Genomic DNA, 17,597 nt, shown 5'->3' on the forward strand with positions numbered 1-17,597 from the left:
AATGGCACATACACCCTGTCAACTCCTTTAACAGCTTGTGATCCCTCTGCATCTTCTTTCTCTGGACCTAATACTTGTTCTGAGCCTCTGCTGTCATCATGTATCAACCCCTTCCTGCTTTCTGACTGACACAAACTCTCGACAGCAGCGTCTCTTTCTTCTTCTGCATCTTTTCTTCCTGGAAGCAGGGCTTCGGCCTTCTCCTTTTTTTCTCCCCCCTCTAGGCAATCACCTGATGCCTCCTCTGTGGGGTGTCTGCAGCCCTGACTCTGCTGTTGCTGTTGCTTCTGTTGCTGAGCAAAACAGTTTAGATCTGGTGATTGGCCAAAGGCTGCATTCAAACCTGGTACCGGGTCCCTGTCTGAGCAGCATTCCAGTGTTGCTGTAGCAGTTTGGCACAAACTCGGATCAGAAACGGTCTGTGGTTCCCTAACAGACTCTGTGTTGAGCTTGGTGTTAGACGACCCTGCAGGTCTGTCTGAGGAAAGGCAAGAAGCCTCTGTCTCACTCTCAGATGCAGTCCCACCCTTCCCCTCTACCTCCTCCCTTAATGGTGACTCATTGTTTTCTACTATATGTTTATGTGGTGGCTGCAGGTCTCCAGTTTCCCCTTCAGCCTCTTTATCTGGTCCATTATTCTGTTGTTGTTTTCCTATCAGCAGCTCCCTACTGCTCTCCTTTTCCTTTTGATCATCCATTGTTGCTTTTTCAACTTCTTTCCTGTCTCCTTCAAACAGCACAGATGACGGATGACCTTCCATTTTGCATTTTTCTTTTACATTGTCTTTTTTCACGTCATCAGAAGCCTCGTTGGTAGGCGCGTCAGAGATGAGTGGGCAGACATCATTTATGAGGTCATTTGGAATGGAAACTTCACAGATAACAGGCTTAATTGCAACAGAGTCAGGTTCAGTTTGAGATAAAGAAATTAAATTATCATTTTCATCATTTGCAAGAGCCCCGACTGCATCAAGAGGCTGAAACAGATTTCCCTCTTGTGAAAATTGAATATTAACATCATTAATCACATTGTTTTTGATCTCAGCCTCTGTGGCATAATTTCTATCCTCTAGTTTTGTCTCATCTGCTTCAGCACTGACATCAGCGTGCTCCAGATCCCACGCTAAAGACATACGTGTCATTTCCCCGCTCTTGCTGTCCTCCACCTCTCCAGAGACTTTGGTGGCGTCACCCTCAGCAATGCGCTTCTCTGTATCCTCAGGAAGACAGATACCACAGTCATTAATGAACTCCCAGTGACTCAACATTGGACCAGGGGGCCGCAGCACAAAAGCAGGATTACTGGCACATTGCTCGATAGCAGGAATCGACCGGTCAGAGACTGTCACTTCTGAAGTCCCTGATTCATTTTCACTCTGCTGATCATTCAAAGGATCGGTTTGATCTAATGGGGTAGGGTGGTGATGACCGGGGTCACTGGGCGTCGTCTGAAGAGAGGCAGTGCACGTTAAGGTGACAGTTTCAGGTTTTGAACTGGGGTCAAAGCCAGTAAAGATCGTCCCAACAGGTACCTCAGCAGAGGTGTCACTTAGGGGCTCACAAGTAACATTATCAGCTGGACACACAGAACTTGAAGAGAGGGGGGGTTGGCTACCTTCTTTTTCTTCATGAATGACAGCGGCATCACTGAGTGAAAGAGACTCGTCAGGCTTGACTGAAACTATAGAGTCAACCTGGGACTTATTCATCTCGTTCTCCTTTGACAAACACAGAGTTAAAGGGTCTTTCATCGTTACCGCCTCTTCTTGCTTGATCACATTTGTCGACACCTGTTCAGCTGTTCCAATATCAGGGTTAGAGATGGCACTTCCTGCTGTTTTTAAAAGGTCAAAACATTCTTTATTACAAGTCTGATCCGTCTCTGCAGGACATGGAAGCTGTTTTGTGCTGGCTTCAGTCGCTGATTGTAAATCCACAGTGTTAGTCACTGACCTGTTGTTACCTGACGGATCTATTGCAACATTCTCCTTGGTATCTTTGGTCGCCAAATCTCCTTTATCCAACTCAATCTCTTTCGGAAAGTCTGCTGAGCTTTGTGTCGTTGGTTCATCCTTGGTAGAAGCTGCACTGGTGGGGATTTCTGGCTTCTTCAAGCTGAGGAAATCTGGGAAGATGTAGCTGGCCTCAACCACGGGATGATGCAAACTCTCATGTACAATCAGGGGAAGCAGAGAGGCGTAGTCCATCGGCAGCACTGACCTGTTCCTGAGATCCACAGAGGAACTGCCCTCTCCTTTCACTGTGTCTGCAAAGTGAACTCTGTGGTTGCCTCCACTGCTGCCTCCACACACTAACACAGCCATTCCGGACATAGCAGGGTTACCAGTGTTGCTGTGGGCTTGAACTTGGCTCTCAGCTGCACTTTCTGTGGTGCCACTCTCAGGCTGTACCTGTTGATCGTTGCTTCTTTGCCGCTCGACTGGGGCTCGTTGCGGAGTAGTCAGAGGCGGAGGTTTGAGCAGGAGCTGGCTGTCGTTTCTCTCTGTCTCTGTGATGGATGACTCCTCACAAGTGTGTCCCAAAGACACTGCTTCGCCTGGAATCAAATTCTGTTTGAGATCAGCCCTCACCCCTTTGTTTGCACTGCTGGAGCTCTGCTCAGGCTGAGTGGGGAGCGGTGCGGAGTCAGAGTGATGGTGCTGTTCGGTGTAGATGCTCTCAGCGACGGCAGCATTCGGCTCACTCCGGCTCTGTGACTTGGGCTGTGACTCTGCAACATCGGTGGGCGGACACTCCTCAGTCTCAGCTGATGACACCCCACTAGCATAGCCCTCTGGCTGGCTGAATGAACTGTGGTCTGTAGCAAGCCCTCCTTTCTCTTCCACCTCCTTTCTTTGTCCTCCTCCCCCCTCTCCTGCTCCCTCCAATCCCACAGCACTGTGAGCCTGACGATGAGGACCAGTAAGTATCCCTAGGGGAGAATTATTGATGTACGCCTCTAACAGGAGCGTGTCCTTCTCTCTGTCTCCCTCTTCGGCTGGCGGGCTCTCTGCGTCTGCAACATGAGCGGTGGTCTCTCGCGGTCCCTTCATTTCCGTCTCAGCCGAGTTGTGTGGCATTTTGCCGCTGCAGCCTCTCTCAGACACCGACTGTCCGTCTTTGGCCGAGAATGCAAGTCCACATTTTCCCTGTGAACAGAATAATGGGAGCCGAGGAGGGCTGTCCAGGAGCCTTTCTCTCTCTCCGTCTGCAGAGCTGAGGCACTCTTCTCTTCCTCCCAATCCCTCCTCTGCTCCCGCTTTCTCACTCTCTGCAAATGCTACAGTAGCTACTCTCTCCGGTGAATTGCAACTCACGCTCTCGCCCTCTCCCTTGCTTTTTATCACTTCTGGCATCGTGGGTGTTGTCAGTGGCAACGCAGCTACCACCACTATAGCCTGTTCAAGGGCACTCTCCGTGTAACTCTCTCCCACACAAGTTGGACTGTCGGTGAGTGGGCTCAGTTTCTCCTGCGTGGGTTTTGCTGCTTCTGTGGTAACTATAACCTCCTGTGTTTGTGCATCCGATCTCTCACCAGCAGAAGCACAGGCATCGATAACTGTAGTTTGGACATGTGTCTCGGGTGTATTTTGGTTGTTGATGACACCTCCGGGTGCATGTTGCCTCCTCTGCGTGTTCTTGTCTGAGCTCTCGCCACATGGGGCATCTGCAGGGCTGAGGTTATCTGACAGATGAGTCCTCTGAGAAGGACCCCGGCTGGTCGCAGGTGAGCAGTCAGTAAGACGATCCTCTCGGCTCTGTGAGGGTGATAGATGGGGGCTGGGCGGTCCTGCAGGACTCAGCGGTTGCTTGTAATCAAACCCATTATCAGGCTGCTCCCCACAAATCACAAGGTCTGCCCCTGACACTGATTGTGCTTTTGCCTCTGAATCTGCTTGAATGAGTGACTCAGCCTGAAAATCATTGTCAGATTGTACCAGTGCCTTTGCTTTCTGTTCGGTCTCTGCATTCTTCTTTTTCTTCCTCCTTTGTTTCTTCTTGTCTTTCTTTTTTGTCTCTTTGTTCTGCCCGGCCTGTCCGTGACTCGCTGAATTCATCTGCGTGTCTGCTTTTGACTGATTCTCCTCAAAGTCTGTTCCTGTCTGCGCTTCTGACTGCAACTCAGAAAATGCATCATTATCATTCAAAGGAAGTCTGTTGCCTCCCAATATTTCATTAACTAAATCGTCTTTCTTTTCAGCTTCAGCTATACAAACACTAATACTGCACTCATCACTGTTATTTTCTTTCTTTATGTCTGCAGTCTCTGTTATTACCTCTGTGCCTTCGTCCCTAATCACTGTGTTACAATCTAATCTGACATTTTCCCCAATGGTTGCATTAGAATCAACATGCTCCTCTATTAGATTGTCTCTCTGCTGAGGGGACACGACGTCCTTTGGGGTTTCTTTACATGAATCTGAATCTGATGAGGGTGTTTTCTTCTGCTCATGTACCTCTCGTTCTTTTTCTGACTTAATCTCTGCACATCCATCTGTGCTCTGTGTTACTTTTATTTCACATTTTGTCTCTGCTGCTCCGGCACTATCCTCAGTGCCCAGTATATAATTCCTGAAACTAAACACAAGTACGTCTCTCTGAGTGTTTGCTGCCTCACTGTTTCCATGTGTGTTCTTGTTTCCATGGCCTCCACTGCTTTGTCCTGGCTGGACTATGATTGGAGACGGTGACGATGACTCACTGGACTTATTAACTGTCACGCCTTCAGTTTTCTTTCCTTCATCGTGAACAGTCTCCTGCGTGATGCCAGGCTGCTCTATGGGAGTAAGAAGGCCCAGCGAGGCCATTTGCTCTTCACATTCCTGGAAGGCCGCTTGCAGCTCCCTGTCTATGAGCGCAGATGAGGGAGGGGTCAGGGGTCGGACACCCGAGTGAGGTGTGGCAGCGAGCTGAGGTGGAGGCTGGGCACCTGTGGGAACTGGGTCGCTGTCATGAGGCCTGAGTCGAGGGTAGGGTGACAGAGTGGAGGAGTTAGGACTGTCAAGCAGACAGCTGGTCATTCCACGATGCCACAGAGCGCTGCAATTGAAGCCCATGCTCACTGCACACACAACTGACCTCAGGATTTCTATTCTGAGGTTTGTGCATTCCTCTACAAGACATAATACCAGGTGTATTCTATGCATATGGCTATTAATGAACATGCATGTATGTTCATACACAGCACAACACACGTTTTAGGATACACACCGAGTAAAGAAGCACATTGGCACATTTCAAAGGCAGTTGTGTGCCCTACACAACACTCATTGCTGTTACGTAATGTAATCAGCCATTCCTGGAGGCCTCCTCTGATGGATCGGCTGCTTTGCAACACTCCTGAATGTGAGAGCCTGAATTTCTACTTGATTGGTTAATAATGTATTGGAATTATGACTTTGAACTGTTCATGCCAACTTTTTAAGTGGGAACCTATTATGGACACTATGAAAAGTCTGTACCCCTCCCATGCAGCAGCTAACTACTGCGTACTATATACATAACAACACAGTCTATTCCATACTGGTCACAAGAGTTTCTTGGTTTAGACATCAGAACACACATTTTATGTTCTGTGTCTATTGTTATGTACCTCATGTTATTTGTTACATGTTCTGAGTTAATGAAACAGGCTAATTACCACCATATTGTGAATTATATAATTATATAATAGACCTAATCATTAAAAGTAATTCAAACCTGCCTGTATAAACCTTACCATAAACCTATATGCTAATATAAGATTATATCAGAGCAGACATTACCCTGCATAACACGCCTCAATGTATACAGTTAGCATTAAGAAGTTAAAGAGCAGGTGCAGGGTAGCTATTTCTCTTCCAGTTGTAATTGCAGAGTCACTGCTAAGCCACTGTTTTACAGGAAGTTGGTGTGGGTTCCTTTTAATCTCTAAATCCCATTATGGGTATGTACAGATCATTATTATATAGGTAACATATATAGCATAATCTACAGTCGAGTCACTATTCATGTCCAGATATAAGGTAATAAATAAAGTGGTAAATAAATACGATCACTTTATGTGTCAGTGTATGTGGTTGGTTAATGCTTGACCTGATATGATTCCTCAGCTCTGTCATTTCCTTGTAAGAACAATCACTACCTACCTCACCTGACTAGCCTGCCACACAGGCCTGAATCTAATCCACTTGGCACTCATCCTGCTAAGGGGTGGAGCTACAAGACACACTCAACAAGTTAGCAGATGACCTGTTTTACCACAATAGATGTTTCTTGCAGTTTTGGATTTTAAGACTATGTACACGTTTGTCCTGGTACTTTGCAGGAATTCTGTCTATTTTTCATTCATCTTTTCTTAAGGTTTTAATCTGCCTTGCAAATGCTTTAAGAATTCAAGGGGTTACACAAGGAGCAATATTATTTGGGGCGTCACACAGAACTCATTCAGGCCTTCAACATATTAGTGCAATTAATCTCAGCACTGAGACAAAAGCAGAATGCCAGGTGACACTTGAGTCAGTCCGCAGTTAATTCACCAGAGCATGAAACAAAGGAAGTGACCACACCTCAAGCCAAGACCTCACCCGAACTGTGACATCCATCACACTGGTTAAAAATACTTGAACACTCCAAGCACCCTTGTTTTAATCGTTATACAGTATAATGCAGACCACTCTCCCACAGCAGACAGACCCCCTCTAACCATCATCCTCATGCTGAGTCTCTGAGGTACCTTGTGTCTAGAACCACCCGCGGTCCACTCACTTCCACGTGATGCTGCAGGCTCGCCAGCAAAGGGTTCACCTGCTCACATTTCCCTGAGCTCGTCTGAGCTCTGCAGACATTCACACAAGCAACAAATCAATATCACATTAACGTTCACCTTGACTGCATTGTTCATAAATATCTGTTCTCTTGCAGCCATAAATCAAGCACATATATAAATATTCCATTATACAGTGATTATAATATGAGACTTTATTGATGGTGACCCTGCATCTTCCAGAGTATCTCATTACTACACTATAATTGTATTAGTTTGGAATAAACAAGTTGATTATAAGCTGTAAGTATGATAAAGTGCTTGTTGGCAAAGTAAAGTTAGACTTTTGAAAACTTTTTACAACTGAAACTAAATCACATTGTAACTATCTGTCTATATTTTAGTCCTGCAATCTATTAGTGGCCTGTCCAGGGTCTTTCTATGCCTCTAACCCAGTGCATGCTGGGATAGGCTCCTGTCCCACGATGACGGACAAGAATGTCACAATTATCATTCGATTTGTATCCATAACTTTGACTTATGCATAAAAACATGAAATATCAGTTTTCCTGCTGAATCCCACTCACTCAAAAAACTTAAATACAGAGCATCTCTCATTGCTTTCATAAGATGCTGAATGAGAAAATTGGCTTCTTTCAGACATGCACTGAACTCCGGATAATCTCCTGACATTCTCCATAGGGGCTTTGTATGAGAGTATAAAATAAATATCTTGAGGAATATAAAAAACAGTGTCATACACATAGAAGACGCAGGCGAAGATGTCAGAAGAGCTTTTAGGGATAAGTCGATGTGCTGTAAATAAAAACATGTGATCTCTGCAGTGGAACTAATTTATCAGGTCCTGCTTCAGGCATATGTCGCCTGAATGTTCTGGAGATTTCATTGTTGTTGTGAATGCGTAGCAGAAAATCTCCTGCTGCGTTATTCATACGTGAAAGGCCGGACCCCATTGTGGGGAAATTGCCTGGAGTTCATGTCTAAAAGCAACTATAGTGACAGCAGATTTATTATCTGTCTTGCGTAGAAAATCCAGGAAAGTCTGGTTTTACTTCCTTCAGTTTTTTCAGGAAATAGACAAGGAATGCAAACAACTGTAGTTCATTTACATGAACCACACTTCCTGTAACTTTAACAGCCACCCAAAAACCAAGTATCAAGTCCTGGTTTTATCTTTCATGCACAGTTGTGTATGCACATGTGACTGTATGTGTTTGTATGACCCCTGAACTTACCCCAGCGATGACCCCCAGATGTTGAACTCACTGCTGAAGTCCAGACTGGGCAGCAGGTCGTGTGGAAACTCTAGCTCATCCTTGTCCTCCTGGTCTGCAGCAGCACCCCCGCTCTCCTCCACTCCGGTGATGACCGGGACGTCGGGGTACACCGGCTGAAGCGGCAGACTCTGCAGGCTCGCCGAGACCTCGGTCAGCAGCGTCCTGTCGTCCCTCTGGGTCAAACTCTCAACTTCAGCCTGTGGATCAGAGAAACATGGCTGAAGCGACGCACACTTCATGCTGGAGTCTCTGTTGGATTATGCATGACAGAGTGTGTATTTAAACAAGTGTGAGCACGTTACAGGCAAACATGGGAACGCCGTCAGAATTAAGGCTCAAAGCCAAACACAATGAACAAATAACTCCACCCATGTGTTAAACGATTAACTAAGGGGTTGATTTGCATAATACATAAGTCACATAAGTCAACTTCTCAGCACTCTACTGTTGAGCCTTGCATGATATATTTTCTAAGGAAATAACTATTGATTAATTAAGGTGATTAATTGAAGGTATCTTGTGATTGCTTGGCTGTATGGTGTCCTCCACCTAAGAATCACCTCATAAGGACGTCTGCTGCTGTACAGTGTTTTTTCCCAGGGTGTCAAAACATTTTTTTACCCTGCGAGTATGAATAACTATTAAAGACAAACCAGTTATGCTGCCTGTGACAAGCATAATCACACATGTGGTTTCAGCATTTTCCAGAGTCTGTCATTTAGAAGACATTTTCACTTTTTAATCCATCGCACTAACTTAGGTTGATAAAGACGTTCCTTGATCTCTGCCAGTCACTTCACTGAAAAGAAAAGGTTCAAACTGTGACCTGTCTTTCTGTCTGTCTCCCACACCGCAGCCACACACCACAATACTTGGCTGTGGCATCATGTTGCAGCAACAATGGCCTCTACAACACACAACATTCAGCTGTGGACTCTTGTGATGTAATATCTCCTGCATGTGAAGTCTCGGTTTGCAGCGGTGGACGTGTTTCCCTTATCTCACCCTCACTGACTCAGATCTGTACGAAGGTGTGCAAGTGCAGGCAATGTGACGCAGCCCTTTAACATTCAGATCATCTGGGACATGTGTGTACATGTGAACAGTTACTCTCTGAGAGTTTAAGCTGAATGAAGATGTGAGTTGATTTGTCTGTGTGTGCACAGAAGGACATAACGTGGCTGTATGTCGAGGAGGTGCTGAGATTTGGAATCGAATCCATTCATTCATTATGTATGAAGTAGACAACATGGCTGCACACACGCAGAGATGGCTGTCGTCACAAATGGATAAGAGACAAATACACAGAACATACATTTGACTTTTACTTGATATACATTTTAATGTATTTTTGTTTTCTAGAATTTACTTTTTAGAGCCTGACAGATGTGGATTTTTGGTGGCTGGGGCAGATATCAATATTGGGGAGTTAAACAAATTTCCAATACTAATATGTTGGTCAATACATAGATATAAAAATTTGATAACTTAATACAATTATTAAATCCTAATGAAAGAGAAATGCAATTTAGGCCAGACAGTTTACAAAACCATCAAAAAATATCCATAAATAAACAGAAAATGCCAATACAATATTATAAATATTAGAACAAGAAGACAGTATAATATTGTACTACAAGATGGACTAAAGAATGGTCACCTGTGTGTGTGTGTGCATGTGCGTGTGAGTGTGTGTGTGTGTGTGTGTGTGTGTGTGTGTGTGTGTGTGTGTGTGTGTGTGTGTGTGTGTGTGTGTGTGTGTGTGTGTGTGTGTGTGTGTGTGTGTGTGTGTGTGTGTGTGTGTGTGTGTGTGTGTGTGTGGCTCTGACACACTGGATTCACCTGTGTCACCGGTACAAAGACCTCCCCTTGTGTGACACCCCCAGCACAGTTGGAGAATCTCTTTTTTTTTCACATACACAAACAGAACAACAATAAAACACTTCAAAACTCTGCCGCGCCAAGACTGGTAATCGTTGGCCAATTATATGTAACCTCTCTCATCTCATCTATATATAGACAGAGTTATTTTTAAGTAACTATTTAAGTGCTATTTTGGACCACTCCTGATATGTTTCTTGTAAAAACATTTTTTACAAAAACAAGGCCCCACATTTGATTTCAATGTAAAAATCTAAAACGGAAAAGAAGAAACTGAATCCAAAAAGAGTTCATCTTCAGGTACGAGCGTCACTCTGAATACCTGCTGTTACCTTCTCTGTTGACGTTACATAATCAGATAAAAATAAAACCCTCCACTCCTTCAAAGTCTTGCACGCAGAGATGAACACAGTTTGATCCTAAGACGGCTGCATGTTGTTGACGTGTCTTGGGTTTCCTGTTTCCTGACCTTGTCACTAGACGTGTGTTATACAGAAACAACACCAGAAAGCAGATCATGTTCAAATGTACACCTCACACTCCTTCACCATGTTACTGGCCATTTAAAAAAGGTCATTATGGAGTCAGTGTGTAACCAGGTGGAGACCTAATCTCAGTAGGTTTGACCCCACACACACAGAAAGAACTGTCTGTTATTAATTAACCCACGCGCAAACACAACAGAAAGCAAACTGAGGCTGCCTGGAAACTGCCGCTCCTCCAAATGTCATTCATAAGTGAACTTGCCAGTGTCCATGTGCTAAACTTCAAGACTTCACACATGTAAACAGAGAGGAAAGCAGGAGCAGGCCCCATTACAAACACACTCACACCATCCTGTGCAGAATAACACACATCTGTCACTACAACTTGTATCCCACCAGCATCCCCTGTGTGTTGCACTCACCCAGCAGTGTGCTCCTCTCTCCTCTGTCAGTGCAGCCCTCCTGCTGCTGCTCTACTGTACAGGCAGCCTCTGTGTTTTGATGATGGGGGCCGACGACGACACAAACTTGCCGCAACACATGCTGCTACTGACGCTCTCTCTCCTCTCCTCCCCTCTGGACTGACTCAGCTGACTTCCTCCTCCTCCTTCTCCTTCTCCTCCTCCTCCTCCTCTGTCCTCTATTGCAGCCGCTCCCCTGTTAAATTTCCATGAGCCTCCTCTGTGTTTTTGCAGTAAGCGTGTGTGCGTGTGTTAGTGTGAGTGAAGTCTAGAAAGACTACACTACCAAACACAGTCCCTGCTGCTGAGACTTGACTGGGCTGGCCTATGCTGACAATTCTCCTCCCTCCCCCTCTCTACTGTAAACTCTTTCCACGCAGCTTTCTCTCTCTCTCTCTCTCTCTCTATACCCTCCTCCTCCTCCTGTATCTCCCTTCCCTCTTTTTCTCTCTTCCCCTATCCACCTCTCCCTTCAGCCTCCTCCCTCCCTCCTTCCCCTGCTGCTGTGCCTCACGCCTGGCCGGTTGCACTGGCTGCCTGACAGTGCCTCTGCAGGTGAATGCTGGGAATTAGGCCAAGGGTGGACCTGCAGTGACCCCCTGGGAGAGGATCAGGTTACACTTCCAACCAGCTTTGGTTACATGCACTCGCACGGAGACGCACAACATCCTGCTGCATCCCAGCAACACCTTTCTCATCCTGCTCTGACCTCACTGTGTTGCTAAGGTCTGACATCATCACTGTGTTCATCAGGACACGTGGACATTTAAGCCAATTTTTTACTTAGGTGATTCTCAAGAAACACAAACATAATGTAAAAATACATCAGGATGTTTAACTGTTTGGTATAAAACGCATGTTCTTGTTGTGCCACTTTTCTAATTTGTATCCTTAAACACCAGGAAATGCACAACCAGGTGATAAAACCAGACAACAAAAGTACTAAGAGAAGTGATCACACTACACAGACCCTTGGTGCACTTCACTGGTCACCTGTGTGTTTTTGAAGCTTTTTACAGCTTGTTTAGAACGGCCAGGCTCCTGCTTCTATCTGCTATGACCCCTACGGCTCTGACCACTGCCCGAGATCCTCCAGCAGAGCCCTTTACTAACTGTTCTTAAATCACAACTCGGCACTATAGGTGACCAGAATCTTCCCTTAAGACTCATTTTAATGGTGTGGCATATCCGTAACTACTGGTATAGTTAAAGATATTTAGATCTTTATCTTCTTGTGACATCTGTTTTATTGTAATGCACGTGAATTTGTTTTGAAATGGGCTTTATTTTTATCAGTGTTGCATTTAGACTGAATGACAAACATCAAAGATGCATTCTACAATGGCTGACGTCCAAGGGGATAAAAATAAACCAGTTCAAACTGAGTCATCACAGCCAGTAGAGTCAGAGATATGTCATTTGAAGGGATAATGATACACATGGTTTGAAATCTACTCATTTTAACTGTGATCTAAAAACAAATGTTTTGGCTCAACAACAAGAAAAAAAACGACGCAATTGTTTGCATCAATCTGTTTGAGAGATTAAATGACTTGGAGAATTAGGTTTCTCTCTTAAACCAGTGTTGTTCTTAATTACCACTTACCTAATAATTACTTTAATATACTTACTTATTAAAGATGCAGCAAACATTGCTCCCTCTTTCTCTCCCTCTCTCACACACACACACACACACATACGCACACAGAAGTTGTTGTACCTGAAAGCTGTCATTTTGAGTTTCCTGTGGTGGAAACAGAACAACATTCTCTGGAGCGCCCTCTTCTGGCTGTAATGGGGAATGAAAGAGAACTTTAAGAGGAAATTCTATAATGGGTTATAAAGCTGTGGCGGTATGTGCTAATGCAAGGAAAACAAATCCAACTTGTTTTTGAGGTTTTAGTTTGAGACCCAGTCTACAATCACATCCAGTCAGCTCCAGTGTGCATAGTTTCTAGAGTCTATAGCTCATGAGACAAATGTTTATGTTAATCCTATTAGAATAATCCTGAATTCCACTGCTGGAGACTTCATGTCACATGGGCACATTTTTCTATCGGTGTGATTTTTCTAAATGTTGTTACACAAAACAAAAAAGATTTAAAAATAACAAGTTAACTGCCACAATATCTCCCGATGCCAAGAGGAGGCCTGCCACCCGTCGGGATGGATTTTAATAAACTGAAGAAGCAAGAAAGCAAGCTTAGTAGTATCAGAGTGTGAGAGTGAACATAGATCCTGGAAACATATTGTGAGTCGTGGCATAAACAGCTAATGTTAACGTCTGCTCTACACAGGTTAACCACATAATAGAACAAAGCATGTTATCTGAATGCTTATTACAGAAGCCTCAAATTAAGCACAGGAATGTACACAGTCTGCAGCTCTGTAGACATCCTACGTGAAGCCGCCAGTTTGTAATCACGTGAGCTTGTTTTGTTAGTCGTCCGTGCACGGAAGAGTTTAAGGTATGCACAGTGCAGCAAGTATAACAAACCAGCCATCCACTGCCAGAAACTCGCTCTTACCAACTCCTCGGTCGTGCTGGTCTCGTTCCCCATGACTCAGCCAGCTGCAGGGCCACAACTGCCCAAACCAGTGGCGCCCCTCACATCAACTGTCTGAAAGACACTGGCACAGAAGAACCATCAGCATACAGCCACATCCAGGTTCAACAAAGAGCGACTGGAGCAGAGGGAACAGGGGTGCTGTGGTCCCACACACTCTGTGGGGTTAAAGCTCTTCGGTATGAGGTTGAAGTAGTAGGGAGAGAGAATGTGTAAGTGCATGTGGTCTTTTAGAGATTAGGGGGCCTGGGATGCAAAACCGCCCCCCAGGACCAAAGTGCAGGCTTTACCTCCAATAGGGTGAGCTTCAAGAAAAAACAGCATCCTAACTTCTTGAGATAGAATGGCACTTAGTGAAGCTCATACCCTACCATGGCCCAACTCTCCCCAAATCAAACCACATTTAAATTCACTAGATCTAGTTCTCTAGTTAATTCGTATTTGGATCTGCACCTTATTTCACACACTTAGTCCCTGAGGAATGCAATGTTGTAGAAAGTGAAGAAAACATTCCCAGATCCGTCCCCAATCTGAATCTGAACCAACATTTGGGTCAAGTAGTTTTTGCGTAATCCTGCAAACAAACAAACGCAGACAAAAAAAACCCTCCCTAGTGGAGGTAATAACTGTCATGTAATTACAGACGGGGATTTCAAGTATTACTCTAAGGATAAATTATAAACAGCAGGTCCCTGAGGTCTGGAACAACACCTACACATGTGGTGTGTCACTTTGTGCGTGTGATGTGGCTGAGTGACTGCAGCATAATGACACAGTGACTGAGGATGTGTAATCCCGTAAACTAATACTAGCTGGATTAATAACAGATCTCCTGGCTCCGACTAGTGGCCCCTTGTCTGATTGAACATCAGGATCGAGACAATAAACAAAATACCCAGGAGCTTCTCTGATCAGATTAATCATATAACACATAAAACTACATTTAGAAAATTTCACAAATTCAAAATAAAGAACAGCAGCCTTCTACATTGATTTTGAGGAGAGCCACTTCCGTAACCCTGCTTGTGAGGGCATCTTTCCTCCTCTCACATGAACATGTCTGTGTTGTTGCTGAGCAGTAAACACGCAGCACCACACAGAGGCCGCTCATGCTTTTCCTCATATGACTGTAGGGACTTTGTTTAGTCAGAAAGCACTGACCTGGATATGTTAGACTGTATAAATAGAAATCTACGCTGTCCACTGCTGTTTGACGTTATTCCAGTCGTGTGCACAATTTTTCCCTCACACTTCCTCCCCAAACAAATGAGGCTTTGAACCAATGTGTTAGTGGAGTTGTGTGTGTGTGTGTTGGTGTTTTTTTTTTTTTTTTGTGTTTCTCTTCTGGCACAGATGTTATTCTCTGCTTCCCGGGGACTGCAGATGAAAATTAACTTATAGCTATCTCTGCTACTCTGTCTATTGTCACTGTCAAATACACAAATTAATAAACACTTCATCCGTTTTCTGACTTGTAAATTATTATATATTGTGATGCCAGTCATTGATAATGCCATGACAACAAGTTTGTTTCCTCTTTATATGCTGCAGCGTGGTCACCCCTCTCCATGCAGTGCCTGCCTTCTGGCTATTTGTGTGAATGGGGTGTAATTTCAGCCTGCACTTTGCGGACGTGTGTGCGTGTGTGTGTGTGTGCGTGCGTGCGTGCGTGCGTGCGTGCGTGCGTGCGTGCGTGCGTGCGTGCGTGCGTGCATGTGTGCATGTGTGCATGTGTGCATGTGTGTGTGTGTATGCACTTGAACTGGCAGCAGTGTTTTGGGGCTTTTTCTGGCAGCACCAACAGGTAATCGGGAGAAATCATATGATCAGACTGTTGCCAGGTCTCTTTTCACCTCATCATCACTCAACATGATCCTTTAAGCTCTTGGGGTTTTGGATGAGCACCGCGTGTCTTTGCTGAGACACCGAGAGTGTGAGGTTACCCTGTTTCCTGCCCCGTACCTGACCCCCCCCTCCGCTGGCACAAAGACCCAAGCAGCAGCAGCGCAGCCTCCAAACTAAACCAACTACGGTTCTAATGTTTTAAAACCAACATAGAATACGGAATGTCTCAGATAATAGAAAATAACACAGTTCAGCAAGGTGGGGGAACAAGGAAAACAGGTGAACACACTATGAAGGAGATCAAGTTGTAGATTAAACCATTTTCTTCAACCAGGCCGATGGCAACTATTGTAAGTCTATTGAAATAATTTCACTATACAGCAAAGTCATGCAAATTCCAATGCATGCATCACCCGATCTCCCACTTCACCCCTTCATCCTCCAATTTCATATTTTGACTCTTTCATCAGTTATAAACCAAACCAATCATCCAAAATCAACGCTTTAACACACAGTGAACTACTCACCAGAGCAAACAAGAGAGACTTTTCCCGACACAGCGTCTGCCTCTTGACAAACCCCCTTCACTGTGTTTACTGTCCGACTCAAGGCCAATGTTTGTTTCTGGCCCCCCCCCCCTGGTCTGAGGAGTCTGTTGCTATATTTATGAATTACACGTTGGGTGGGAGGAGAGAATGAAGGGTGGACACAGGACAGGGCAGAGGGGAGGAGACTGAACCAGAGCAGGGGAGGCCATGTCTGGGAGTAATGGTGGTGGTGGACTGTGGGTGGAAGGGGAGCGTTGGAGGGGTGTCACCTGCTCTGACAGGCTCAGGAGGCCTGTCAGTCAGCCTGGGGGGGGGGGACTAGGGCAACGCTGTAAACAAACAGACACGCTTCAGACAGCAGGTCAAGGTGTGGGGCCTCCTCACCCTGGACTGGTCATTTGAAATGAAATATATATATATATATATATTAATTTCATTTGTACTTTTGCTCCACAGCCTTTACATTCACACATCCTCTCATCTTCAGCTTGGAGAACACAGTGTCCGTCTGAGAATTTGTGGTGACTGACATGTTCGGACAGCAGCTGAAACATACTCCTGCAGCCACAAACCTGCTGCGGCACAGATTTACAAACCTACCATGCCAACAGGAGCAACATTTACAAATCTATGTTGGATCAGGTATTATCTGCCATCATCACAGGCCACCCGGAGCTCAGTGTGTGGAGAGAACAGGCTTATCATCCCTATAAATAACACTGATTTGATCAGCTCTGCCTCTGACAGATCAAAGCACTCGCAGCACAAACATCCCTTTTGCCTTGAACGTTTTTCTTGTTTATCAACCGCTTCGCTCAAAACATCATCTGTTCTCTTCAGGATTTGTCAACCCGCCTTCCACCTTCCTCCACTTTGCTCAGCATCCCCCTGACACTCCTCCCTTCCTCAGCCCCCTGCTCTCCACAGCTCCTTTTCCCAGCTGACGTCGCCCCTCCTCCACCACTGGAGAGCACTGACTCTCTCTCTCAGCCTTCTCCCTGGGAAAAGACGCTTCAGTTCCGAACCAGTTGAAATGTATTCAGCCTTCTCTCTCTCACACACTCACACACACACACAGTGATGCGACGCTGCAGTCAGCCTCAGCTCAGCACACACTCCCTCCTCTCCTCTGTTTACCTGGCTGTGTGAGATTCCGATGCAGCTCCCCATCCTGTATTCCATGTCCTCCTGTGGTGAAGTGACCCTGGCACTACATGGCTGGCACAGCACCTTTCTGCAGAACTGCATTGTTATCGGTCGGACTCAGCATTGCCAATGCAGCCGAGTCTCTACTGACAGAGTGTGTGTGTGTGCACGCCTCTGTGTCTGTAGAGTGTGTGCCTCGGTGACTAATAAATGCTCTGCACTGCGTTGCCCGAGGTGCAGCTGTCACAAATATTCTCAAGCCATTGCTATATAAAAAAAAATTCTACATTACATAAGGAATCCAACCTGAGCAAAGTGTGTGTGTGAAAAAGGGAGCTGCTCATATGCAGCTCAGGCTCAGACCACTGCATACATGGGTGAGCAGAGCTTTGGAGGGAGGGGGAAAGCTCAGAGAGGGAGAGATGGAGAGATGGGAAACAGCATGAAGCGGTGCCTGCGCCTTTAAAAGAGCAAGGAGGAGATGAGGATGGAGCGACAACGTCACGAGGAGAGCGCACCAAGACACCACTGTGTTTATCCAACTAAACCTGATCGGAGAGGGGATCACTCAGCTGAAGTAGAGCAGGAGGGAAATTAGTTCACGGAAAAAATATGAAATGG

The 17,597-nt window shown here is 45.4% G+C and overlaps 1 protein-coding gene across 1 annotated transcript in view; it reads right to left on the reverse strand.

Moving 5' to 3' along the window:
* The window catches only part of tacc2 (transforming, acidic coiled-coil containing protein 2), a 52,336-nt gene extending 35,258 nt beyond the window's left edge, over nucleotides 1-17,078 (reverse strand). The window contains exons 1-9 of the mRNA XM_061087799.1: nucleotides 16,968-17,078; nucleotides 12,591-12,659; nucleotides 8,002-8,240; nucleotides 6,716-6,817; nucleotides 4,458-4,959; nucleotides 1,964-3,833; nucleotides 1,758-1,834; nucleotides 1,101-1,448; nucleotides 13-293 (exon numbers count right to left, since the gene is read on the reverse strand). Of these exons, the coding sequence (XP_060943782.1) occupies nucleotides 13-293; nucleotides 1,101-1,448; nucleotides 1,758-1,834; nucleotides 1,964-3,833; nucleotides 4,458-4,959; nucleotides 6,716-6,817; nucleotides 8,002-8,240; nucleotides 12,591-12,659; nucleotides 16,968-17,078 (3,599 nt within the window). The remainder of the gene's footprint in view (nucleotides 1-12; nucleotides 294-1,100; nucleotides 1,449-1,757; nucleotides 1,835-1,963; nucleotides 3,834-4,457; nucleotides 4,960-6,715; nucleotides 6,818-8,001; nucleotides 8,241-12,590; nucleotides 12,660-16,967) is intronic.
* Between the last annotated feature and the right edge of the window lie 519 nt (nucleotides 17,079-17,597).

This window comes from Limanda limanda, chromosome 15, assembly GCF_963576545.1.
Source record: "Limanda limanda chromosome 15, fLimLim1.1, whole genome shotgun sequence".
In the NCBI taxonomy this organism is placed as follows: Eukaryota; Metazoa; Chordata; class Actinopteri; order Pleuronectiformes; family Pleuronectidae; genus Limanda; species Limanda limanda.